Source organism: Carettochelys insculpta, chromosome 1 (assembly GCF_033958435.1).
Source record: "Carettochelys insculpta isolate YL-2023 chromosome 1, ASM3395843v1, whole genome shotgun sequence".
NCBI classification, from domain to species: domain Eukaryota; kingdom Metazoa; phylum Chordata; order Testudines; family Carettochelyidae; genus Carettochelys; species Carettochelys insculpta.
The window spans coordinates 19,394,908-19,421,925 of NC_134137.1; the positions used below are offsets into that span (position 1 = coordinate 19,394,908).

At 47.8% G+C, this 27,018-nt stretch overlaps 1 protein-coding gene across 1 annotated transcript in view; it reads right to left on the bottom strand.

The window, feature by feature from the left end:
- Positions 1–379: 379 nt before the first annotated feature.
- LOC142003859 (glycerophosphodiester phosphodiesterase domain-containing protein 5-like) overlaps positions 380–27,018 on the bottom strand; it is a 36,317-nt gene continuing 9,678 nt past the window's right edge. Inside the window, exons 4-15 of the mRNA XM_074981193.1 lie at positions 26,466–26,525; positions 24,941–25,039; positions 22,669–22,762; positions 14,814–14,959; positions 13,735–13,817; positions 11,778–11,928; positions 10,978–11,199; positions 8,766–8,923; positions 5,160–5,307; positions 3,348–3,430; positions 1,376–1,458; positions 380–928 (exon numbers count right to left, since the gene is read on the bottom strand). Coding sequence (XP_074837294.1) covers positions 897–928; positions 1,376–1,458; positions 3,348–3,430; positions 5,160–5,307; positions 8,766–8,923; positions 10,978–11,199; positions 11,778–11,928; positions 13,735–13,817; positions 14,814–14,959; positions 22,669–22,762; positions 24,941–25,039; positions 26,466–26,525 — 1,359 coding nt within the window. The 3' untranslated portion in view covers positions 380–896. The remainder of the gene's footprint in view (positions 929–1,375; positions 1,459–3,347; positions 3,431–5,159; positions 5,308–8,765; positions 8,924–10,977; positions 11,200–11,777; positions 11,929–13,734; positions 13,818–14,813; positions 14,960–22,668; positions 22,763–24,940; positions 25,040–26,465; positions 26,526–27,018) is intronic.

The following is a 27,018-nucleotide window of genomic DNA, read 5'->3' on the forward strand; positions in this document are numbered from 1 at the left end:
AGACACCCACTGATGCCATTGGGGTCAGGTCCATTATTGAACAACCCTCACCCCACGTAGGGGGCTAGGGCTGTCTGGCTCCCCACATAACTATATAGAGACACACATCTCCTAGAGTTGGAAGGGACCTCAAGAGGTCATTGAGTCCAGTCCCCTGCCAAGAGGCCCAAGCACCATCTCCCCCCCACAGCCCTAAATAGCCCCCTCAAGGACTGAGCTCACAACCCTGGGTTTAGCAGGCCAATGCTTAAACCACTGAGCTATCCCACCCACCTCCTGCAGCCCACCCTCACTGCTGTGGCAGGGCCACGACTTGCCTTTTTCCACACACTGCCCACACCCGGCCCTGTGACCACACTGAGCCCAACAGACGCTCGCTCCACACGTGGGTTTTATTTCCTCCTTACAAAAATAGTAAACCATCAGCTTTACATCTGCGTATTAAAAGTTGCATTTCCGAGGGTTAAAGGACCAGCAATTGCACAGAGAGACTCCAGGCCTCCTGGAAGCTGCCTTGTGTCTGTCACCATGCAGCCCTCTTCTCAAGTAGGCCCCGGGCCGTCCGCTGGGGAGAGGCAGGCGGAAGGAGTCTGGGGCACTTCTGAAGGGAGGGGCACTTGGTAGCCACTGAGCTGAGCCCCAGCAACTAGCTGCCCCCAGCTTGGGATCATGGAGTTAAAAAGGCACCTCAGGCTCATCGGAACTCTGCTGCCACGGTCAGGCCCTGACAGATGACCTCATTACAGAGCTGGCTCAGCTAATGGCACAGTGGTACCTGGCTTCTCCAGCTTGATCCCAGCTCAGCATCTATATGGCACCACGGTGCCTCTGTCTGGGGCAGGCTGTTCTCCTGATGACAAGCAGGGCCTCAGCACCTCACCGCTGGCCTTGTTCTCTTAGGCCACGACCGTTGGCAGGTCATTGAGCTCTGAAAAGAGGATACAAGTTGAACCAGAAACCCCGCCATTGACATAGGAGCAGGCACTGAAAACAACTCGGTGTGTTCACCAGAGTTTGGTTTAGTCAGTTCATTATACCAAGGTTTTAAAGCCCTCGTCATTTTATTTTCATCCTGCAAAACACAAATAAGACAGGCAGGGAAGGGCTTGTTTAGAGCGCCCCAGCTTGCTGTCACTAACTCCACTCCTACGAGCTTGCTGTGCAGTCCCCGTGGGCTTTGTGCCACTCTGCTTTGACACCATGGGAAGCCAATGGGAGCGTTTAGTGAGTGGCAGCAGGGTACCTGCAGCAGCCCTGTAGAGTTACACCTCAGCTTGCATGGCACTAACATTTCGTCTAGCCAAGCCCCGTCCAGGCCCCATCTGGCCACGGCACAGCGTGCTCGAGCCACAGCCCCCGGGAACACGGGACTCACCCGTTCGGAATTTGTTGTATGTACCGCTCTCGAGCACTACGCCACTGTCATCCGCACAACAGGCCAAGCCCCTCTCTCGCCACCTGGAAGGAGGTCAGCCAGTGATGAGGTAATGGGCAGGTGACTGGGTCAGGGTGCTGAGCCCACGCTCCCTGGTTTTGCCCTTGTGTGCCCCCCCACCCGTTACCACTGGTGCACTCAGCTGTTGGCTCTCAGTTTTGTGCAGCGCCGCACTCAAGAGGGGCCCAATCCACAACTGAGCCTGCAAGGTGCTAACACGATGCACATAAAGTAACCGTTTTTCAAATGTGCCTTGGAGACTTCGGAGGCTGTCCCAGGCTGTTAAACACTGGGTGTCACCTGAACAGTAGCAGAGCTATGTGGGTCCCGTCACTCTGTTCTGGCTGCAGCAAGATCTATTCATAGCTGTCAGCTGAACACCTGGACGTATGTGAGGTGCCCCTGAGAATGAAGAAATGCAGCTTCTGCCCTCCAGAGCTGATAACTGACATTCAGCTCGACATGACAACCAGAGCTGGAGAGCAGACAAGCAAGAGGTGCAGGAGGGAGAGATGAGGAGGAAGGACAAAGAGCTGGAGGCCAGGAGGGCAGCTGGAGTTGAGACGGGAGTGACTCACTCAGTGGGGGGTGGGCACTGTCCCAGCGAAGAGGCCAGGCTGTTTGACACTGGCTTGCAAAGGAGGGGCTGGGTTAAGAAATGTGAAGGGGAAAGCCAGGCTAGAGCAAGGCAGAGGGGGATTCTGAGAGAGGCCCATGTGGACTGGCCAGGTCAGCTAGCTCACTCCCTGCACAGGGCCGGGCAGAGTGAGCTTTGCTGTGCTACAGCATAAGGTGAGTGATGCGACATGCAGCCCCTGCTGTCATTAAGCCACTATTACATGGCCACACTATGTTCCTTGTTGTGGCAGAGCACACGCACAGTGGCAGCTCTTGCCTCAGCACAGAGAGCAGCGCACTGTGGGTAGTTCTCCCACTGTGCCACAGGGCATGGGTTGCAATAGCTCGCGGGAGTAGGCTCTGCACCACCCATAATTCCCTTATAGCACGTCAGCTGCTGTGGTAACCTGCAAGCCCCCATGTGTCAGGCCACAGGGCTCCTGTGCGGCCCTTGCAGCACTCTTAGGACAGGTGGGCAGTGAATTTCACACAGCTCCCGCTCCCTGAATTTTGGTACAGGTCGGCAGCCAGCTCTGGGCTCCGCTGGAAGGGGCAGGGCCTCAGCCAGAAGGGTGGGGCTGGGAGCTGCAGAGAGTGTGTGTGAGAGAAACTATGTGACGCAGATTGTGTGTGTGTTGTGGTGTGTATGCGACTGTAACGCTGGGTGTGTGGTGCACACTGGGTATGTGTTACAGCGACACAGTGTGTGGTGTGCTGACTGCGGCTGGGTAAGTTTCGGAGAGAAGCCCCCCCTCTGAAATCTGTCCTGCTCTGGTGTCTCCCCTTCTGTGCTCTGTGCTCCTGAGTGAGTCGCTGACCATCCCTACTTCAGACAAGAGCAGCTCCACTGTGTGTCTTCCTCTCCCTGATCCCTGCTCTGCAAAGATGCTGGCGCTTTAATGGGGAGGAGTGTTCACCTGCGTACCGAGCAGCAGGGCAGTAGAGTTCAAAAGGGGGACCAGAGTGGCCATGGCGGGCATCATGGGATATCTTCTGGAGGCCACTTGGGGTGATGTAAGCAACGCAGTATCTACACTGATGCTGCATCACCCTAGCTACGTCACCCTAAGTGTTACCCCCTCTTGTCAAGCTGGTTTCGTTACATTCTTGTAACAGTCTAGTTAAAAGGACAGTAGGAGCACTGCAGTGTGCACATCGCATAGGTAGATTGACATAAACTGTCCTATGTCACCTTAACTTTGTAATGTTAGACAATCTCTGAGTGTCGTCATTTCGGTACCAACCCCAAGAGATCCATCAACATCCCCAGAGATTTTAGCTGCTGGATATTTACCAATGCAGGGCAAATATGAGTGAGATGAGCAGGGCTGCAACTGCGTCTGTGAGAAGCCACATTAATCCGTACTCCTTTGGGGTCTGGAAGAGAACAACACAGAATGTGTCCAGCAGCAATAGTTTAGTTTAAGTAATGTTCACAAAAAGCTAAATTTTCATGCAATTAGTGTGGGTAACCTAACTGATGCCTGCGCTACACCTTCCTGCTGGTGTTTAAATGGCATTTGTTGCCTCCCCTCTGGATGGCCTCGTGCTCACCAGCATGCGCAGAGATGGGGCCTGCTGTGTGCCTGGCAGAGGAGCAGAGCCTGCACTCCATGGGAATGAACAGACTGGGGCTCCGTCAGCGAGGCGACTGGACACAGACAGAGCTGGAAGTTCTGGAGCCCGCCCTGAATCCTGGCCTGCAGATTACTCAATAGGCCGAAGGTGCCCAAATGGTGGGGTGTAGCATAAGGGGGCTTAGTGGAAGGAACATTTGGGGGATGCAGGAGCACCCAGGCCATTCATCCTGCACACACGGACACAGCTCACGCTATACCCAGCCTCAGTGTGGCTCTGCACCCAGAGGTGGGCCTGGCTGCAGCTGTGCTCCTGGCCCTGCCCCCAACCTCAGCCCCTGGTGGCAACTCCATTCCTAGCCCTGCTCCCAGCCCCAAATGAGGCCCAAGGATAAGCCCCCTTTGCCCTGTTCATATCCCCCGCATTCTCTGCCCTGGGAGCTGTGCTCCTCCTCCCAGCCTCTGCTTGTGAGGGGAGGTTTGGCCTATCTGGAATTGTAGCCCATTTGTGAGCTTGAAGGCAGCTGCGTGGCTATCTGTGAAACATAGGGATCTTCAGAGTGGGCAGATGATGGATGGGACCACCAGCACCAGCGATCCCATTAGCCCAGCAGGGTGTTCAGAAGGGTCTGAATGACTACGGTGGGATCCCCAGAGAGTAGTCAAACCAACTTCTTGGAGTGACTGAAGGAAAACAAGCTCTTCCCACCCCAGGAAGGTGACTGTTATGCTCCTTCTCCTTGGATCTCTGCCTGCAGATCATGCCAGGGCAGGAGGCTACTATGCTGCAGGAGGTGACGCACCATCTAGCGCACAGGCATGGCTGGGGGTGCTCTAGACAGAAGACCTCCGTCCCTCACCAGGCAGGAGAATACCTCTTCAGATGGACGCGAGCCCCAGCTCTCCAGGACCCTCTAAAATTGGTTTCTTTTCACTCTTCTGAAGGCCTAAGTCACTCAGCTGTACCAGGCCTTGGCTCAGCCATGCCAGGGATGTGTTGCCAGACGGTACAGTCAGTTTTTAGTCCTATGTGCCCCTTAGTTCCAATGTGGCTGTTAGAAACAGATGGCAGGAAAGGGGCTAATTCCTCACCCTTTCTATTAGGGGATACTGGCACACAGGATTGGGCGGGGATGGGGGGAGTGATGCACTGCCTCCAGAGCACTTCCTGAGGAATGGAGAGAGCTGGTACAACCCTGGACACCTGCAGAGGCCAACAGGGGCCACAGGTTACCTCAAGAGGAGGACAAAGCCCTGACTGGGACCATATAATTGGGATTGGTCCTACTCTGAGCAGGGGCTGGATCTGATGACCTCCAGAGGTCTCTTCCAGCCCTAGGATTCTGTTTTAAACAGGACTGCCAAAGAGGATGTTGCTCTAGCTTGGATTATGTCAAGAACACCTCCCCCTCCTCCCCATGCAGGGATGAACCTGTCCCACAATAGCCACCAGTGACCATGACCCATCTGCCTCCAGACAGGCTTTTGGCTCCCTGCCTCTAGAGAGCAGGGTTGGTTTTTCTCCTTACCATGAGGAAGAGAGGTTGGTTGATGTCCTTCAGGATGTGCACAGCATTGGTGGTCACAGAATGTGCCCCGGTGCACCAGGCCAGGGAGAAGAGCCACGGCTCACTGATCACATAGAGGTTGGTGGTGATGTTGGCCTGAGCATATTTCCTTTAAAATACAAAGATGCTTTTGCCTCAGCCAAAAAGCAACTTTAAGAGCAAATGGCCACACTTTGGGCTTTCTCAGTGGCATGCTAGTCGTATATTGAGGAGGACTGCCTGGGGCGTTCGAGAGCATGGGAGTGAGTGGGGCCAAGATTGGCCAATCAGCTGACTATATGACAAAATTGGTGGCCCAATCTTTTGATCCTTTAGAGGCAGTCACCTTTGAATAATAATGGCAAACCAAGGTTCTTTCAAGTCACGCTTTTGCAGTAAGTTTCAGCTTATAAGAAGAGTTAGTGATTAAATATTTTAATCAATAGTTATTGAATTGTTATAGAGTTTAACAGGTCACTTATGAACTTAGCTTACACCCATCTGTAACACTTTCTTCTTATGGATATTAACCATCTATAAAACTGGGGCATTTTTGCAACATGCTTATAACAGCTACTCATCATTTACTAAACCTTTATAAACCATTCATGAATGGCACCTCAACAAAATGTGGCCATCTGTTTAGATTGCTAAAGCAAATGGCACTTGTTTTAAATAGATATAGGCTACGTCTCAAGTGTCGAGGATTGTCGGCAAAAGATACACAAATTGCACATCATATTTGCATATCTCCTGCTGACAGTTCTGTCGGAAGAAGTTGTCCCGCCGTTTGGCCCATCCACGGCTATGTCTACACTGGAGAGTTCGGTCGACAGAAGAGGCCATCTACACTCATAAAGCCTTTTGTTGACAGAGTCTTGACAGAACTCTGCTTTGCCTCGACAGAGCTATCCCTCAAAAATTTGAGGCATAACACTTCTGTTGACAGAGAGGGCTTCCTGTTTCCGGGATGCCCTGTTTGCAGACCTGCCCTTCCACATTCCACTTTCTGTCACCAGAGACCAGTCCAGTCTGGCAGTTCTCTGTCGACAGAGCAAGTTGTGTGTAGCAGCAATCTGTCGGCAGAGGTTCTGTCGAGATTTCTACGTCTCCGCTAACTTCTGTCAACAGATGCTTCTAGTGTAGACATAGCCCACATGCAGCCAAATGTCAGGAAAACCCCTTCTGCCAACATATCCCTTCTTCCTCACAGAACAAGGATGACTAGGATGTTGGCAGAGAGCTCCCAGAGTAGCAGACTTCTACTGGGAGACCTCCAGGCTTTCGACAAAAGCCTGCAATCTAGACATAGCCATACTGTCAATATTTGTTGAGGCAGACCCCACAGAGAATGGATAGATGATGTAGTAGATTGGTGCAGAGCTAGTCTACAGAAACTGAGCCACTCTGCACTGGATAGGGAAAGATGGAAGGAAATAGTGAGAGAGGCATCAGACACCAACGGGCGCTGAGCCCACAGTTATTGATGATGATGAATGTGGCATACGACTCTTGAGTTTGCTTGAAATTTTGCAACAAGCATTGTTAGAAAAGGTTGAAGCATCTTCCAATCTGAAGCAATAAACTGCTGGTTTTTTGATAACTGAAGTGCTGCTCTTGAAGTTTGGAAAAAGCCAAGATTTTGCATTTTCTAAGTGCAGTAAATATGTACCCATGGTAGTAGAAGGGTTCCATCTCCTATAAACCAGCCGCTAGGGAACAGTGATCACTTGCCAATTCATTATTCACCCACGCCAATGAGATTACAAATTGTGCTATTAAGACCCTACTTGAATCACAAGATGACCTTCACATCGTGGCTGAGTTGGAGACAAGACATGGAAAAGCATGAAAAAGTAATAATGAAATTTCTTAATATCAGTAATTTGAAAAAGCCAGAGCAGATTTACTTGTTTAAGAAAAAAATGCTGAAATGATATCAATAAACACTCACTATGTTATGTTTGCTAAGTTTTAGATAACAAAACCTTTTGCTGCACTATGTTAAAGTCATTAAAAAGTGTTTAATGAAACATAAAATTCGGAAGACTGTAAGTCTTAACTGCTGTAGAATTCAAGTTCAGTCACTTCAGCCATTTACATTTTATAGGCATTGAACATTAGTGTTGCACTAATTGTATACTCAAAATATATGCAAACAATGAGCTGAAACCAAAACTGTGGTGGAAGCCAAATTATGCGGGATCTGTGATTTTTGCCAAATCATGTATTTACAGCCAAATATAGCAGTTTCTCCTTTTCTATAATAAACCCCCCCACACCCCCCCCACACACTTCGTAACTTATCTGCTGCATGAAGCCAAGTACTGTTAGAACAACTGCAGTACAGTTTCTGAAGTACACAGGGAAAAGTCCAATTGATTTGTAATCAGCAAATGGAGGTAAAAGTATTAGACTCTAAAACTGTGATTCAGCAAGACACTTAAGTATAATCTAGTTGGGGCTTTTCTAAGCACATACAGAAAACCAGAGGAGACCAGGCAGCTGAATTGCTGATGCTGTGTGTCAATTTAATCCTGTTCAGCACTCTCTGACTTTTGAGCCAATCCATCACCTGTTGGTGCCAATGGAAAAATCAGGGAATCAGAACTCCTGGGTTCTTCTCCCATTACTACCACTGATCCACTGGGATCTCCTTATAAAGTCACCTACTTTGACATCAACTTCTGTAGCAGTTGGACTTGCATGCACCAGTTCATGAGCATGTACGTACAGATGCTGCTGGATGGCATGTATAAGAAGAGGTCAGTCAACGAGTACGACCATGCAAGGGCCAAATATCTGATGTGGGTCACTGGCCCAGTGCCTTTGCACCTTGGGAAGAGGAGTGTGGGAAGTTCCCTAGAAGTGGGGAGGCCACTGATATGCAGACTGTGGCCCTAGCCCCACCACAACACGACCATGCCTGGACTCCACCCCTCCCCTTGTGACCCTTCCCTCACTTTACCAGGAGCTTTTGTCCTCACCCCACCTCCTCCTGTCCCCGTTCTGCCTCTTCCCTCCAGTCCCTGCCCACCGCTCGGTGTGACGGGCCATTCTTAAAAGTGATGGGGGTGTGGCCACAGGTGGAGAGGTGGAGTTGGGGAGGGGCCTTGGCAGGAGGAGGTGGAGTGGGGTGGTGCCTCAAGGGAAGAGACTAAGGGGCAGAGCCTTGGGGCCAAGTGCAGATGTAGCCATGAGGGGAAGGGGTGGAGTGTAGGTTGGAAGCCGGGGGGGAGGGGGATGGGTGAATTGGGAGGTGAGGCCATGGTCTGGGTGCTAGTGGCCCCCCCACTTTCAGAGAGCTTCCAGCACGCCAGGGAGTAGCCTGCCCAGACCAAAAGTCTTATGCACCATCTCTGCAGATGCTCATCAGTAGGGGTTGAGATGGAGATGTCAGTGGAGCTACTCTTAGCACCAGGAGTAAGTGCCAGCCTGGTAGAGTCAGGGGCACCAGTCACTACAGGGAGACATAACCACATGCACAGAGCTGGTGTAATACATGGGCAGCTTTTTTGCAACCCCCCCCTCCCCACCACCACCCCCGAAGTGCCTTGCCTCCTGCACACGGCTTCTACAGCAACTTACCGGATGTCTTCACTGGACATGGCAGAATAGGCTAGATTGAGCTTCACAATATTGTCTTTCTGTAGGTCATCGACTGGGGCCTTAAAACCTGCGGTGTGCTGAAACCCAGGAATGACAGACTGAACAAAGGAGCGCATGCTGTTGTGCAGCCACAGCACCTGCGAGTAACAGCAGCAGCAGCTAGTGAACTGAACAGCCCCCTGCCTTCCCCGCAGTCCCAACAATCCAACGCAAGAGGGGGTCCCTCAGTGACGTGCCCCATCCATTCGAACACAGGTTGGAGCTGCTTCGGCGGTGGTTCAAGCGGAAAGTAAAACATGCACTCAGACGCTGCAGTGATAGGCCTTAGATTGCTCTGTCAGTGAGCCTGTGGAACTCATTGCTGCAGGAGGCCAGGGAGTCAGATGCAGTACGTGGATCTTTAAAAGCACTGGCTAATCTTACAGACCACTATTTGGGAACTCGGACACACCCCTTCAGAAGATGATGATCGCTGCAGGGGTCAGGAACGATGGGGGAAGTGGAAAGGGGCAAATGCCCCAGGGCCTGGTGATGCTACAGGGCCTGGAGCTCCCAACCACTGCTACTGCAGCAGCGGTGGCATCCAGAGCTCCAGGCCCTTTAAATCGCTGCCAGAGTGCCATGTGGGTCTAAGGGCTGGCGGGAGCGGCAAGGTGCCCTCCAGGTGGCACAGTGGGCTGACTGCCTCTGGCCCCACCCAGTCCAGATGCCCCACCCCACAGGAGCACAGAGCTGGGCTTCCACCATCCCACCTGGCTGCGGGCTCCAGCTTGGCTGTCAGCTCCCCTGGCCACAAATTGCTTATCAGGCCAGGAACATTATGGGGATTTTAACCTCTGCCTAGAAGCCTCGCCATTGATCATTAACAGAAGCTACATTTGTCATAATACTTGGCACTTTTTTAGCACCCTCCATCCAAAGCTCTCTGTGCACATTCGGCCCACGCAGCCTGCTGCGATGCGGAACTATTGGCTTAAGCCCCCGCACAGCCTGCAGAGATGGGTAACTGCTGAGATATGTCTTTTGCCCCTTGGAAGCATGTACTTGTCACTGCTGTGCACCACAGCACATCTAACTGCACATGGCAAAAGCAGGGACAGAATCTAGATGTTCCTGCCTCGGAAGAGCAATCCCCTATCATGTGAGGTGAGGGAGAATTTCCATTAGCACTATTGGGCCTAGGACACACAGGTAGTTCTAACCCCATGCAGTAGATGGCAATGGTAAATAGCTAATTTTGCTATCGCCAAAAAAACATGGAGGGGTAGAAAAGAGGTCCAGATGCCCTGTTTACACCAACTCTGTAGCCAGCAATCTCCACAAGTAATGGCAACAGGACTCATCATCACGTCATTAAAGTACTTAGGACAAAGACCCCATCTACACTTAAGCTTGCCCAGTGGAGTTGCACCCAGGGCGAATTACAAATCGGCGTCACTCCACTGAAGCCCATAGAGCCAGGCCCATTGTCTTCTGTACCAACTGGGAACTGGCCCAACTACTGAGATGGTTTGGGAGGGCAGAGAGGCCAGGGTCGCCTGTCTGATTGTTGTCAAGGGACATGGGTCACCGAGTCCTGATCCTGACCCGGGGTTCCTGGGTGCAGCAGTACTATAAATCAGCAAGATGGAATCAGCGTTTTGGCCTCCCACTGTTTTTGGCCTCCCACTCGTACTGCTACAATGGTCAGTGCTATTCTGCAGTCATGGGGCCAGATCCTCAGCTGGTATAGACGAGCTCAGCTCCCTTGACTTCTATGGAGCTACACCAGTTTACACCAGCTGAAGAGTTAGCCATTGGGACAAAGCCTTTTTACTGAGGGATCTCAAAGCAATTGACAACTATTCATTGCAGCTCAGCACGTATCTCAGGATTTACAGCTAATGTGGGGCTTGACTACAACACCTTCCTTGCCTCTTTGCCCATAGGTAAGCCCATGAAACTCAACAGGAAGATCTGAGCATGGGGCAGGGTAGTATCATATGGCCCTGGGGAAATGCATTGGTATAATGGGGCTGGGCTGGGCCGGGCCCTGAGCCAACTCATCACCAGGGGAAGAATAAAATTTATTGAGCAAAGGTTTTCATGGGTGAGGTCAATGGAGCGATGCTGATTTACCAGGATCTGGCCCCAAAAAACTCAATTCTAAAAATGACATCATAGAGGAGTGGGGGCAGTCACATCACCATACCAGCTGAGGTTTAATCCCCGAGTCACGGATCACATCCAGGATTGTCTTGATCCAGTTGTCCCTGTAAGGATGTTTCTCTGGAGGACGGTAGAGATCAAATATCACAAGTTTTTTCGCACTTTCTGCAAGCCTCAAGAAACTACTTAGCTTGTAAATTGACTGATTCTTTGCCAAATTTTGATCTGCACTTGACAGTGAGCCCATGCATGAAAATGGTTTGTCCTAAAAATAAATAAATACACAGGGAAATAAATAAGAGTCAGGTTGAGTTAGTGGCATACACACAGTTCCTACATCTCTAAGGGGCAGGTAAGCAAACATCGGATAGAGTTCACTTCTGGTTGTCCCACCTCCAATTTTCATCTTCTGTATGCTGTCAGTTTCCATGTTTTCCCCTTAACCCGTAATTAACATTTTAAGCCTGGTTCTTTAACTCCATACATCAGTCATGCAGCCACACTGAGAGACAATTAATACTGCAGCTGCTTGGAGGAATACATTGGTAAAACATAAAAAGTGGGTGAGAATCCCCCGCACACACACTCCGGCCCACTATGGGCTGTGTCTATGCCTTGTCTGAATAGTTTCCATCTTTACTTCATCTCCTCTAGGCAATTGCTAAGCTTGGTAGAGAACCACAGTTATGTAAGCTAGTAAAAATACACCTCCTCTTGCTGCCTTTTGAATAGTTACTGAGACTTATCCCATGATTTCCATTGACTTCAGTGGGTTTTGGATTACACCCATAGCACTTATCCCTTAAAACAGGCACTTTAAGAAAGACCTCTGGACTATCTTACCTTGAGGAACCACTTTCCTGCATTCAGCTTTTCCAGGGCATCCCAGGAAAACATAGCAGGGTCTTGAGTTGCTTTACTGGGAAAGACCTCCTTAATGTTTGTGGTCCTCTGTAAGTTGTTGTCGTGCATGAGGAAGGGAATCCCATCATAGCTATGATTAAAAGAGAGGGCCCTTGGCAAGATGGACAACTTCATTCAAAGCTTGAGCACAGTAGAGCAAAGCCACAATTATACATGAAGGTCTGGATAATAGGAGCCCCTGTGGAATACACCACCTAGAGTAGAATGCGCTCTCACATGGACAGCCACGTAAGACAGGACATACACTATGTCTACACTGCAATCAGGGTGAGAGTGCAGTGTGTGTGAACATACCCAAGCTAACTTTGATCGAGCTAAGTAGCACAGCACAAGTGCAGCCACAGCAGCAAGGGCTGCACAAGTGCCCATAGGACCCAAGGTAAATACTTTCGTGGCTAACCCATGCAGCTGCCTCTCCTGCCCTGGTTTCAGGACTATTTTTACTCAAGCTAGCTAGATTAAAGCAAGCTCAGATAGCTTGTTATGCTTCTGCCATACCTCTGATTTCAGTGTAGACATACCCAGGGAGTCAGGAAAGCTGGGTTCTAGTCCCAACTCTGCCATTGGCCTGCTGGGTGGTCACATTGCCCCGTGCCTCGGTTTTCCCATCTGTAAAATGGAAATAATGGTACTTTGATATGACATCTTAAGACTAAACACAGCCATGACAATGGGCCAGATTCTGCTCTAGCTTATACTGGCATAATTCTGAAGTAGTTCTGTCAACTTCAGTGGAGCAATGGTGTAAGTGAGAACAGAATTTTACCCTCTGTGAAGTCCTGAATCTGTGAAGCACTTGGGCAATTTTTCAGTGGTCTGCTGATTTGAGGGCCTAAATTTATATCTTCCACAGTGCTACATAAACCCAAAAAGCTGATCACCCTAACCAACAGTATAAGGGCAATGATTCCAACTTGGAAGGGCACATCAAGATCACACCAGTAACTAATACAATGCTCCTGCATGTGTGATGGAGTGGGGGGGGGGCGCATGTGTGAGACAAGCAGAGCAGCTCCCAGCAGGTAAGGATGACCCTGAGGCTATAACCTAGGCTGGCAGGTAACACCTCAGCCCTGAACAAAGAGGAGGGTGGAGACGAGCTGGCTTTGAATAGGAGGCGGCGGTTAGAGGCTGGGGGGGAGAGGGAGCTGGAAGGCAGCCAGCCTGAGGAGGGGGGAAGCTACACCCCAGAGGGGCACCCCTCAGGCTCCTCTCCCCAGGACGGGTTGGGGAGACTGTCTCTGACTGCTGTACTGACGCTTCTGTGAGAAACTGGGCATCTGTTGCCTAATAAACCTCCTGTTGTACCTGCTGAGTGAGAGTCACTCCTGCCAGTGGATGGGGTGCAGTGCATGGGAACCCCTGAACCCCCTCACAGCATGCCTTTGCTGTACAATAGCAGGCAACTTGGCTGTGTCCTCTGCACCTCATCCAAACTTCACTGAGGTTTGTAAGCTCATTAGGGCAGAGATCTGTCAGCTGGTGTTTTGTCTGTAACATGTGTAACAAACTTGATACACAGTAAATTCCTTCAGCTCCCCTGTCTATCCATCTGTGTTCTCATATGCTTAGACTGCAAGCTCTTTGGGGCAGAGACATCTCCTTGTTCTGGGTTTGTACAGTGCCTGTTGCAATGAGGTCCTGGTCCATGACAAGGGCTCATAGGCAACACCTAATACAAACAGTAAAAAACCAATACCAGACTCCCATTGTGACAGTGGGAGCAGGAATAGGCTCAAAGTGCCATTATGTCCCACGTGAGCTGACAAAGGATTGGACGTAGTCTTTCAAGTGTTGATAGCCCAGAGCTGTGTCATAACAAGTGAAATCTTAGACAGAGAAAGCTGCATGCTGAGACCTGGTGCTTCCTTCTTACCTAATTGCAACGTCTGTCTCAAGACCATCCCCACCGTGTTCAATGGTCTTCTGAAAGGACATCTCTGTGTTTTCTGGCACCAGCTATGAAGAGTACAGAAAGGAAGTCCAGTTTCGACAGCTGCCAAATGACTCCCAAGGATACTTTCAGTTTCTTGGTAACCACCCCAGCTCCCCTGCCCCACTGTGATTACCAGTAAAGGAACTTTTGTCCCACAGCTAAAAACCTGTTTTACGTGTTCAGGCCTATAAGTCCCACCTGAGTTCTAGGAGCCTCCTGGGTCATTTACATATGTGCCAGGCAAGCCCCAGGCCATACAGCTCTTTCAGTCAGTCTATAACAGAGCAGGAGGCTTAGTCATTACCTTTCTCCCTAAATCAGCACATCCAAGGCAGAGTTCGACTGTACCTCTAACCCTTCCTCTTTTTCTGTTGCTGGTGACAGTAGCCACACTCTTGTCATTATACAGGTCAACTTTGGCTATTTCATCTAACATCACAGCTCTCACCAAATCACGCCACTTCTTTTCAACACCTGCCTTTCTCTCAGCTCTGATCACCAAGACACTAGTCTGCCCTCCAGTTGTCTCAAGCCTCATCTACCCTTACCTGCACCTTTCTGGCCCACCACTCAGCCATTCAACACATGGCCACCAAAATCATCTTCACACCACATCTTCTCCTTCCTCCACCTGCTTCACTAACTTCTTATGTTTCCCACACATCTTTCCCTTGCCTCCTCAGATTACTTCCACGTTACCCACAATGCCTGTGTTCTTTGACCTGAACCATCAGAAAGATCTGCAGCACTGAGTGTGCTTGGTAAGGAAATCACAAGGGCTTTCATAGAATCAGTCACAGAATTCTAGGGCTGGAAGGGACCTCAGGAGGTCATCTAGTCCAGCCCCCTGCCTAAAGCAGGATCAACTCCAACTTTATGTGCTTGAAACTCCAAAACAAAATAGATTCCCTTTGTGCCAACAGAAGTCAATTGCACAGCTTGTGGGGTGGGGCTGAGGATCTTCAGTCAACAGTACTGATCGTAAAAGAATAACGCCAAACATCTTCCCCCAGACTTACCATTGGTGCTCCTCTGTGTCCAAAGAGGGCTGGTTTGGGCCCCAGAGTCCCTGGTTCTCTGATGCAGGGTGAGTACAGCCCCAGAGGTACCAAGAAAAGAAGGGCAAGGACAGCCAAGTATGGACCAATAATTATTGCCTGGACCACTGAAAGAATGCAGAGGAGGAAGGCTGGAATTAATCCATTTGAGAACATTTGAGTTTTCCTCAGGGACTGACTTTTCCATGAGCAGATGGGAATAAGGGGACTTCGAAGTAGGCGGGGTCCTTTCGAAAAGGAGCCCCGTCGGGACGCGCCGCACGGTGGCGAGCCATGTCAATTTCGAAGTGCCGCGGCCGCCCGCATGCTAATGAGGCGCTGAATATGTATTTCAGGGCTTCATTAGTAAACTTCGAAATGGCCATTTGCACGGCCATTTCGAAGTTTTTGGCTAGTGTAGACATAGCCTTTCTGTGCACCCTGAGGGAAGGGGAAAATGTGTCCCTTGCAATTCAGCTTTTTAGCTATGGTTTTCCCCAGCAGGATTCATTTTCACCTAGACAGATTGGCCTGCTCTGAATCTCAGCTCCAGGACTTTCCTCAGGCTGTGGGGCACAAAAGGGTTCCTATCCCTACAGCTAGATGTAACCCATCATCAGGGCATCTGAGTGTCTCAGAGTGCCATTACTTGGCAATTTGCCTAAAGACAATAGCACCTGTGAGAAGATATTGCAGATAGGCCAAGCTCCCTGTTACACAGAGCACCTAGGAGACTGTCCCATTCCCCACTGCTTACATCAGTTGTCAGCAACCTTTACAAACCAAAGAGCCAAACTACATCAAAATTCAGAAGAAGAGGTCAACAAACAGCCAGAATAAGAATGCCCATTTGCATGACTGAAAATATGTAACTTCATATTGTTGATAATTGACATAATGATTACTAATATCATAAATGAAACGGTGTTCACAGACTTTATTTAATGAGACTGCTGCTGCTGCATCTTTTCACACATTTCTTCGAAGTTTACATCCTACTTGGTCAAAGGCAGCTTCCTGCAAGCATACAGGCTGTCTTCTGTCAGTCTGGAGCACAGATTACTGCAGATGTGGTTCAAAGGAGAGAAAGCCTGCTCGCACATATAGGTAACGCCAAACACTGCAAGTAAGGCCAAGCCAACATTCTGCATGGTGCTATGCGTGACAGAAAGTTCTTCCCAAGTTTGCAGAATCAGATGATCACTGTGCTCCAATTTCTTCATGTCAGCCCATTTGTGCCATTTTGCCAATTCTGCACGCTGTTGAGCAAGACATTCGAAATCAGAATTCAGCATGACAAGTCTTTCCACCCACATATTCAACACCTCGAAATCTGCTATTTCCATTTCCAAATTGCTGGCAGAGATGCCTGGAATGACTGTCAAATCCAGTTCTTCAATGGACACTGTATAGGGACAAACCATAAACTTAAACAGAGCACTGTTTTTGCAAACACCAGCATAATGAGACTTGAACACCATCAGGAGGTCAGAAACAAACCCAGCGAGCTGCTGCAAATCAAGGCTGTTATTTGGCATTGTCTCTCTGATACAAATCGCAAAATATTCATAATCTTTCGAAATGTGCCAGTCTGCCTGCCTCTTCGATGAAGACAGTCAATTTTGACTCAAATCCAAACACTACCTGCTTCAGACTCTGCACTGTATTTTCTTGCCCTTGTAGCTTAAGGTTCAATTCGTTCAAATGACCAGCAATTTTGACAAGATAGTAAAACTTGAGAACCTACTCATAGAAAGCTCAGCATGTTTGACACCCTTCATATCCAAAAACGATTTAATCTTTTTAATGCAGATGGCAAAATGAGACAAAACGTTGCCACGAGATAACCAGTGAATATTTCTGTGCATTAGTTGATCGGGGTATTCAGAATTTTCTTCTTCGAGCAGCGACTGAAATGGGCGGTAATTAAGGGCTGGAGCAAGAATCCAACTGACCATATGAATGACCGATCCCATTACATTTCTGAGTTCAAGTCCACAAGATTGTGCACCAAGCGCCTCCTGATGCACAATGCAATGAAAGTTCAAAGGTGAGCAATTCAGCTGTTCTGACAGAAGTGTAAGGAATCCCCTCTATTTGCCAACCATGCCAGGTGCCCTGACTGCACCCACAGACACAAGATTATCCAATGGCATTTCTTTCTCCTTGTTTGATTTTTCACTTGTAATATCACAAGCATTTCTTCAGGCACAATATTTCCACAAACATATCATCCCAGAATCCACACCAGATTAACATCACATATGTTCTCTCGTCTCTAGCAAATGAAAAATAAGTAGTTGTACTTAAATTTTATATTTGCTCCTTGTTGATTTGATCGGCCATTTTCACTGCTCTGTCATGAACTGATTTTGCCAATAATAGCACATATTGAATTTTCTGTAAGGTTTTGTCTTTGTTGTGAAACTTGTTAAATAGTTCATGACCAATGCACCTCATCATGTAAACCCAATCAATGAAAGGGTTTCCTTCTCATATAATGTTGTATGAGCCCACAAAACTTGTGGAGTTTAAGCTCCCACCTTTTATTCACCATACCACCAGGCTATCTTATCCAAAGTTCATTTTTCACTGCTGTGCCACAGGCTTTTTTCCATGTGTCACCCGTGGGGTATTTGTAGCAAATGCTGGGTGTTTTGCCATGAAATGCCTTTCTATATTTGACTTGTCTTTTGAGGACAGTCTCTACTGCATAAGAGACAGTGTGGACATTCAAACTCCTTTCAAAAATTTCTGCGCTCACCATCTCTTTTTCTCTTCGCCATTTTTACTGTCAGAGGTCGCAGAATTCACCATTATGAATGATGGAAAGATTTCTTGACCCATCAAATAAAGAGAGAATATTCACAACCCGTCAGCCCCCAGTGACCACAGAAGATGGACGGTTGTTAAAATGAACAGTTAAAGGCACGGGTGAAAGTAACAAATTTCTTACAGGTATTGCCTTATCACAGAGAGGGCTCAGGTGGGGAAGCTGTGATATAACTGAACCTGTAAGAACTTTAAGTGTCAGGTGGAGTGCAAGGGGTTTGGGGGCAGGGGGAGGCACATGCAGTGTGGGAGGGAGACATGGCAGGGGCTAGGAGCACGTGGGGAAGTAAGAGAGGATAGAGGACCCTGAGCCCAGCTTCAGGAGAGTTTCTGAGCATGCTTAGTCTGTCTGAACACACTGAGTGTAACCTAGGCACCAATTCTCGCAGAGAGCAACACTACCCCTGCTCTCAGCAGAGTGCTCCAGCCCACTCTGCCTGGACCCGCACGCCAGGCCACACACACACCCACACACACCCCAAACTCTCACCTCTGCTTAAAGGTGAAATAGACAAAGATCATCTTGACCTGAGTAATGACGTGGGTTTAAATTTTTGAATTAATTGTTCATTTTAATTTAAAGAGTTGCCCGTATTTTGGGAATGACAACAGAGCCCTAGTTGGTTCTGTACTGAACCATATTTGGCTCTCAAGCCAGAGGCTGACAACCCTGCCCTATATGCTGTCCCAGGGAGAGAGCTTTGGCTGTGCGCTGTGGAGAGTCACACAAAGGCACTCTACTGACTGAAGCCCCTTTGGCGCCGTGGCAGCTACACTCAAGCCAATCACGTTCGTGTGCTACATGATCTGCCACCAACTAAGGTTCTACTTGCAGAGAAATAGTGGTGGGAGAGGTTGACCAGGACAGTATAAGTACCACAGTTGAGGTACAAATTGGCATGTGAGGGAGGTGGATGTCACCCAGAACAGCCCAGGTGAGAGCTGCACAGATCAGGGGGCTGGTGAGAATGTTCAACAAGTTCATTCGCTTTAGCTGCCATCACTCATTCGTGCCCACAACTTCGCTGGCCAGGAGGGCAAATGAGTGTAACTGGTCTAGCAGATGGGGAAGGTGAGTCAGAGAGAAAGTGATAGCACCAGAGCCAGGGTTTGTAAGAACATAAGAATGGCCACATTGGGTCAGACCAAAGGGCCATCTAGAATTTTTTTGCAGCCCACGCACTGGCAGCTCGAGCCCAAGAGACGCAGCCAAGGGAAGCCCCAAGGCTGGGAGCTGGCTGGGACATGGAGCCCCACTGGCAGCTCCAGTCCTGGGGACCCTCCAGGGCTGGGGGGACCCCAGCAGCCCAGCACGTGGGAGCTGGCCCAGGGCATGGAGTACCTTAACTTTTAATTTAAATTAAATATTATTAGATATGAGCAAACAATTTACATTAAATTTTATTAATACAATTATAAAACAATAAAATTCATATTTAGTATTAAATTCTCAATTGAAATTATTGTATTATATTCAAACAAGACCTGAAAAATTATATAAAATATAACTAAAACATAATCTATAATAATAAATAATTACGACTTTCCGATAGAAGTACATTTTCTTTGGTGCCCCTGAAAGCCATCAGTTTTCATTTGTGTGGCCCCCAGTAGGCTTTGAGTTTGACACGCCTGCCCTAGCGGGCATTAACAGAACTGATAGTCATCAAATGATCCTTCTCCTGCCATCCTTTTCCAGCTGGGGACACCATCCCTTCCCATCGTGACTAACAGCCATTGATGGACCTAACCTCCATGAATAGATCTGGTTCTTTTTTGCACCCTGTTAAAGTCCTCTCTACTCAGCAGTAAAGCACCCAGGAATTCCCAGCACCTGAACCGATGTTTCCTTTATTTTTTTTTCCACCCTCACATGGAATAAATTTTGTTCACGTACAGATGTGCATGACCAGTAAAAACACAAGCTGCTGGCTGTGCATACAGTGGGTGCTTTGCTAAAGCACCTGGCCAGCATTTGAATCTCTCCTAGATGGCCACCCAGGCACTCAGCTTACCGGGTACACTGACCTGGGCCTGCCATTACACTAGACTACGCTGCTCTGAGCCACACGTCAGACCTTGGAACATTCTAGCAGGGAAAAACAATTCCCTCGCTAGCTCATCAAGCTTCCCCGTCATAATAAGGCTCCACAAGGGACTATGCCCATTTATTCCACCTCAGCTGGGCTCTTCTGAAAGCCCCTGCTATGGTGCGGAGTACTTGGACAGGCTTTCAGAAGAATCCGCTTGAGACAAGGTTGCAAGCAGGAGCTGGACACAGAAAAGGATTGGCAAACTTTCCATCCCAGGCCTACAGTTCCAGCCCCAGGCCCGTACATGCCTGAGAACATCAGGGCTTGTGCTAAACCCTCTCAGGCATGAAAGATTTGCAAAACAAAGGGGCAATTATGATCTTCATGCTTGTCCCAGTGAGGAGAACCATAGCAGAGAGAGAGAGCGGTGTAGCTGCAGGGTTTAAAATTCAAAGATGCAATTATTCCTTTGTGTGCTAAGATGGGTATGGAGGGGGTGAGGGGTTTGCAAATATTACAGCATCACAAATATTAGACACTGGGGACAAACGAGCTGACCCAGTTTCTAACAGAGCAGTTTATGTTCATTTGATGTTGGGCACAGTATTTCTTATGTAAGCAGCAAGGTTCACCTCAGGCCCCAAGAAACACTGATGCTGTTATTTGCTGAGAGCCTGTCATGCGCTCAGTGCTGTCTGTCCGAACAAGAGACGTGGCCCAGCCCTGAGGAATCTGTCATCTGGAGACAATACAGAGCAGACGCGCTGGCCCCCACTAGCTCAAATTGGTCTAACTTGCTTTGAGGAGGATGCGTGTTTTAAAGGGGTCGCAGTTGTGTGTCCCTGATGAAGGGGCACCGTGAGAGAAGAATGGACGCGCCTAGGGCTGCCATGACTGTCTCTGGTCAGGACAACCATACATGCATTCTGCCTCCACAGTCTGCCAACAGCAGCGCTCTTCAGACATCACCTCTCTTGGGTGGAGACCTGTGTCTCTCTCCTTGCCAGGGATTTCCAGGCTGCACAGTTCCTTGCCTACAGTATGAGACTCAGCAAGCCACACTGCCTAAACAGGCCCAGGTCAGAACTGTACTTTCCCCCCAGGGACCAGGAGCAGCTGTAATTGTCACCAAGTTACTACACAGCTCGTTATAAGCACAGATGGACTTAAGACAAAAGCACTGCCAAGCAAACATTAACCCCCTAACAGAACCAGCAGGCATGCCAAGTAAGGCTGCAATTTAGTCATGGGTGTTTTTAGTAAAAGTCACAGACAGGTCACATGCAATAAACTAAAATTCATGGCCTGTGACCTGTCTTAACTCGGGGGGGTAAGGACCAGCTGTACCATTTGTCAGGGCCAGTGAGGCCAGCAGCTGCTCTGGCTACCTCAGGGCCATCCACCCACTGCCACTCCCATCACCCCAAGCACAGCTGCTCAGGCAATCCCAGAAGCCAATTACCCAGGGCTGTTTGAGCAGTGGCCAGTGCAGCTAGCCCCAGGGCCACTCCAGCAGTGCCAGTGAGGCTGGCTGCAGAAGACACGGAATTCATGTCTTCCATGACCGCCACGCCTTATTCAAAAGCTTAGCAGAGATGAACCCAACTCCAGCCTTTGGCTCTGTCAGGAGTCAGTCGTTCAAACCTCCCAGTGGATTCTGGAAAGGTTCCACACTGATAGCAGCCTTCTCTCAGAAGCAGCAGCCCTATGAACAGTTCAGTCTCTACTTTATAAAGCTCAAGGATCGATCCTGGCTGCAAGTAACAGGTGATCAGCAAACACAGCTTCAAAAGGCTGTGGGCGGGGTGCGGGTTCCATAACAGGAGGTGACTGATTTGCATTGACTTCCCCCTAAATATTCCCTGGTGAATATCTAGAAGTCCTGTGGTCCCCTTACAAACTAACAGATTTATTATCTGACAAAGCGGGTCTTTGCCCACAGAAGCTTATGCTCCAATAAATCCATTAGTCTATAGGGTGCCACAGGACTTCTGGTTGTTTTTGTGGAGGCAGACAAACACGGCTGCTCCTCTGATACTTGTCCCCAGGGAAAATCACTCCACCCTTTGTTCCAAGGTCCCACTCTTTTCTGGCACATCCAGTTTAGCAGTTTGAAGTCCCTGGCATGAGATGTGACACACACTTCTCCCAAGAGGTTATGCACTACCCAGGCCCACAGTGACTCATGCCACTTGTTTCATACAGTCGATACCAAGCATACTTAAACTTGGTTCAGTAAGGTCTCCCTAGGCTATCCCTGAAGAAGGGGAGAGGTGAGCTACCATATCTAGCACTGGGGCTGCCATGAACTCTACCTGGCCACTTTCTCACGCCAGCCAGCACAAATGGGGCAGGAGAGGTGAACTGAGTCCCATTCCCTGCTGCTACTGTGTCTTTGTACGTAGCAACGAGCAGCTGAAGTTGCAACAAAGGGCTTCCGTGACAATCCCTCCCATTGAACCCTGATACAGCAATCCCCTCTCCCGCAAAGTGCAGGGCCCTAGTAAAATTGGTGGGCTCTGACTGGTCTTCCTGGCTCGGTACCTTAGGCTGTTTAGAAGCCCAGTGGAGGCCGGATGCAGGCATCAGCAGAGAGGATGGGTGGGGGGCTGGGCTCCTTGTCATTTTTCTCCCTCACACCAAAGTTCATTGCCAGACCCTGAAGCAAGGAAAGGAGGCAGCATCACTGGGCAAACAAGCTTTGGTGTATCAAGTGTGCTAGCTGGAAGGGTCCCCCTTGGACACTGAGTACAGTGATAGGCCGATGGGAGTGCCCAGGAGCTTGGGCACCTGCATGCTGATAACCAAGCTGCTTCAACGTGTCTCAAAACACACAAAAATTGAGGCACCCAAACCCGTTACCTATTTTGAAAAGCCTTGGCCTATATCCCCATTGCCCATTCACAGAAAGTAGGGCCCAAAGGTTCCAGGGGGTGGCTGCACCTGCAGAACACAAATCAGAGCCACTGTACCTTTTCTGTTAACTCGGACGGCATGCAAAGCCACAGGCCAAGAAAGCAAGACCATGGCTGCTATTGCACCTATGTGGAGATAGGGAGCTTTGACCTGGAAAGGAGACAAGAGGATTGCCGTGAAAAGCCAATCTATGGAACCCAACAGCTCTCCTTTTACCCTGTAGTTTTTAACCCCAATCTTACACTTGGCTTGGGCCCTTTGAGAACATCTTGGAATCCATAAGAAAGTCCCTGTCACCTACCTTCTTCTTTGTTCCCATGGCAGGTCAGCTGAAGTTTACTAGTGTGATCCTCTGTGACTCACTGTACTGTCATACTAGCCAATGTAACTGCAGCAGCTGATTACTTCTGAGGGTGTCTAAATCCATTTTCCAATCTTGCTATACTACTTTACTAGCCTCGCTAATATTCTGCAGCGGCCAGTTCCACAAATTAATAATGCACTTCATATGAAGTACTTCTTCTTATTTATATTTAGATAAAGCACTTTATCTCCCATCAGAGAGTTTATCTTCGCTGTACCCAGATCCAATGGTATATCTATTTTTGTTTGTTTCAGCTTCAAACCTGGGAACATTATTTGTACTTTACCAAAACAAAATAACTGATTTATCAGAATACTATTTTTGAATGACAGATATATCAATTCTAATCAATTTCATTGACTGTAAGCAAATACCTATAAACATGCAATAATGGGATGGAAAACTGACAAAAACATGCTGGTTTTGGCCCAATTGGAGATATTAGGCAAGATATTCCACTTAGTTCTACACTGGTATGACTCCATTGACGTCAAGGAGTTACTCCAGCATAAAACTAGAGTACCAGATAGCATGCCCTGAAACTATCAAGATATAAAGTAAGGGGGGGAAAGTTACTCAAATATAACATGGTGGTGTGCTGCATCCACAGAAGCAGTTCTAGCCATTTTGTCAGCCAGGATGGAAAATATTTTTGACACCAGCCTCATATCTGGCTGGTGAGCCCAGCAAAAAATAAAACAAAAAACAAAGAAGAAAATAAACCTGTCAGCCAATCAATGACTCATTGAAGGAGTGAGATGGAGGAAAGAAAAAGGCTCCAGAGCAGTACAGTGGCGTTCCCTGGAAGCTGGCATTCATGGTGAGGGCCCTGCTTTCCCAATCCTAGAATGACCATCTGCATCCCTCTGCTGGTTAGTCCATATCTAACATAACAGCCTACTATGGATGAAAGCTGATGGAGCTCCTCCTTTAGCTGAAGTGGCAGGTGTCTCCAACTGAGCTGAAGAGCCTAGTTTCAAATTCTTCTAACAGCTCGTGGAAGGAGTCATCGCATAAACATTGACAAAATCTTTTTAATAATATAATATGTTAAGTCGAGTTTGTTTCCAGGAAGACATGATGGTAGCTGCTGGCTCATTTTTTTCTGAACGGCTATGTCCACACCACACTGATCTATCGAAAGTTCTAGAATATCTCTTCCAAAAAATCTGCTTTCTAAAGGTATGTCCACACACAAAAAAGCAGGAGATCAACCCACCCTTTCGACAGAGAGCTTCCGCACAGCCTCCACTCTTTTGAAAGAAGAGGCCTGTGGAGCATCTACACTCGCTTTTCTCGAAAGAAGCTTTCAAAAGAAGGTGCTCTTCCTCATCCGGGAGCGGAAGAGGGCTTATGGAAGAAGAGATACGTTCTTTCAATTTTGGATTGAAAGAGTGCACTTTGCGTGTAGATGCTCTGCATGTGCTTTCAAAAAAGGGCTGGATTTTCTGAAAGAACTTGCTAGTGTAGACACAGCCAACAAGTTCAGCCCAGTCTTATTTGTGATCCCAAGGACACGTGGTGTAAGGTATTTCCTAGAACTGGCTAGTAAATGCCCTTTTCCTCTCACAGGAAATGTTGATATTTCAGAATTAGTTTCCATTCTAAATCAGAACAGAAAGTGGAGCTATAGAAATTTCACACAATCAAAGACCCAAAAAGATTTCAATTGGAAACATGGAAATTATTTTTTAAAATTTTTGACTGAAACAATTCAGCATTTCAAAATGAAAAATGAAGTTTCTAACTGATATTATGAGATGAAACAAAAATTTTCATCCCCATTCCTCTGAATCAGAAAAAAAGTAGTCAAAATTGACATTTTTATTGAAAAATTTTGATGTTGATGAACCACATCTCTGATCCCCCCCAAAAAAACAAAAAACAGCTGTTTCCACATTTTCCATCTATTTTCATGTAAGACTTTTGTTAACAAGGCATCTTTTGCCTTCATAACTTCTTACCTGAAAGGACAGATAGACAGCTTTCCATCGAACACTCCACAGTTCAGAAAATACAGTGATGACAGCTAAGGAGAAGACCAATACGAAAAGAATCCCAATCTGGTGAGACAAATAGGATAGTGTCTGGCTTCAGAGTTACTGAATGACAATTGCAATTCATATTTCTTTGTATACCACCATTGACTACTCTTGTATGGCAGGTTACAAAGATAATTTAGACTCCATTGGTAGAGTATTTTCTGTGTCTGTAATCTTTATGAGCTTGACCATTTCAACTGACTTAGTTGAATTAGGTTAGGCCTGCACTACATTGTATATCTGGGCTAAGACTTGGGTTTGAGCCCAAACAGCACCTTACCTTCCACACATAAATCTTTCTGACTTGGGTCTGTCAGCTCTCAGGAGCCAGCTCTTAATGCCCTGCTGGGAGGAAAGGTCCATGACAGAATCCCTCTGTGATTTGGAACCAAGCCCTGATATTCTGCAGTGTGGACATGGCTCAGGTGCTAGGCCAGAATTAAAGGTCTGAATAATGTAGTAAGTATGCTAGTGCACCTGTTGGACCCCAAGTCCTGTAATCATAAACACAATTGTAAACAAGCCAGTGCCCAGAGTTCAAGTCCTATTGCTCTGCAGTGTAGACACAGCCTGTTTGGGCTCATGCTTTAGGAGTCTACCCAACACATCCCACAATCCAATAGGGCAACTTTCTTTGTCCTCTACAATCAACTTTGGTGGAAAGTCAAGTTTTCCTGTATTGGGTCATGTACTAATGGCTAGAACAGCCACGTCTTGGGAGAGCACTAGAAAGTGTAGGTTATGGATGGTTGGCGCTGAGCTTGCATAATGTTTAAATGCTGGAGTCACTGTCTGGGACCCAGGGTTCAATGATTCCTAACCTGGAACTACAAATGAGTGTAAACATTCAAGCTCCAGGTTAGCAAACCCAGAGTCTGCTAACTCACATGCTATTAACCCAGGATTACGTTTCAGGGTAGACATATGCTCTATTGGCAAGTTCAAGGCATCACAATATCATTAACGCCAATTATGAGGTATTGCCTACATCAGCTGTCAACCATCCTGATTTTATCCCTTCTCTGAATGATTTTATCTGCGATTTTTGGGGTTGATTGGCTGACTTGGAGAAGTACATTCTCTGTCTACCCAACAGCAAATACAGAAAAGATCAGCATCAGTGCACACTCCTTCACACTACTCCCCACCCCTCGTGCTCCTAAGAAACCGAATGACGTAAGAGCACTAAATCTCACTTCCTATCTGCAGAGATGTCAGCCATTTTGTTTGCAGAGTTCTGCAGCCCATTACAAAGGAGATACATACCTTGCGCTCACTCCTGAAGGCTACCCTTTTGTTTTTATTTTTAAATCACTTAACCTTAAAGAGAATAGTCATATTAGACTGAACATGTATTTTGGTCTTTACTTAGGGAACTATTGCATAATTGACCTTAGCTGCTGTGCAGTGAGGATACAGAGTTGTTGATATGACTCAGATATCCCACCTTGTGACACCAGTGCAGATACAACTGCTGACTTTCTGATAGCAAACACACAGCTAGCACCTGCAAAATCAAATGGAAAACCATCATGTTATAATATGGCTAAACTTCAGTCCTCGGGTTTTTGACGGCAAATGCAGCATTATACTGCCCAACAAAGTCGCTTTGAACGAAATTTTCCAAAGCTGATATTGCACAAGAAGGAACAATCTTCTTCCTAAGCCAACAGTTCTAAAAAATAAGGATAACAGGAGTGGAACTAGTCACAGAAAGGTAGCCATGTTAGACTGTATTTTCACAAAACAAAACAAAAAGCAGTCCTGTAGCACCTTAAAGACTAACAATATTATTTACTAGGTGATGAGCTTTCGTGGCACAGATCTGAAGAAGTGGGTCTATCCCATGGAAGCTCATCACCTAATAAATAATATTTGTCAGTCTTTAAGGTGCCACAGGACTGCTTCTATTTGTTAGGTGAGGAATTAAACTGTTCTTTTCACTTCTACTGAATTAAGGGGTCCTATGTCCTATTGCTTAACCCCATGGCGATTAGAGG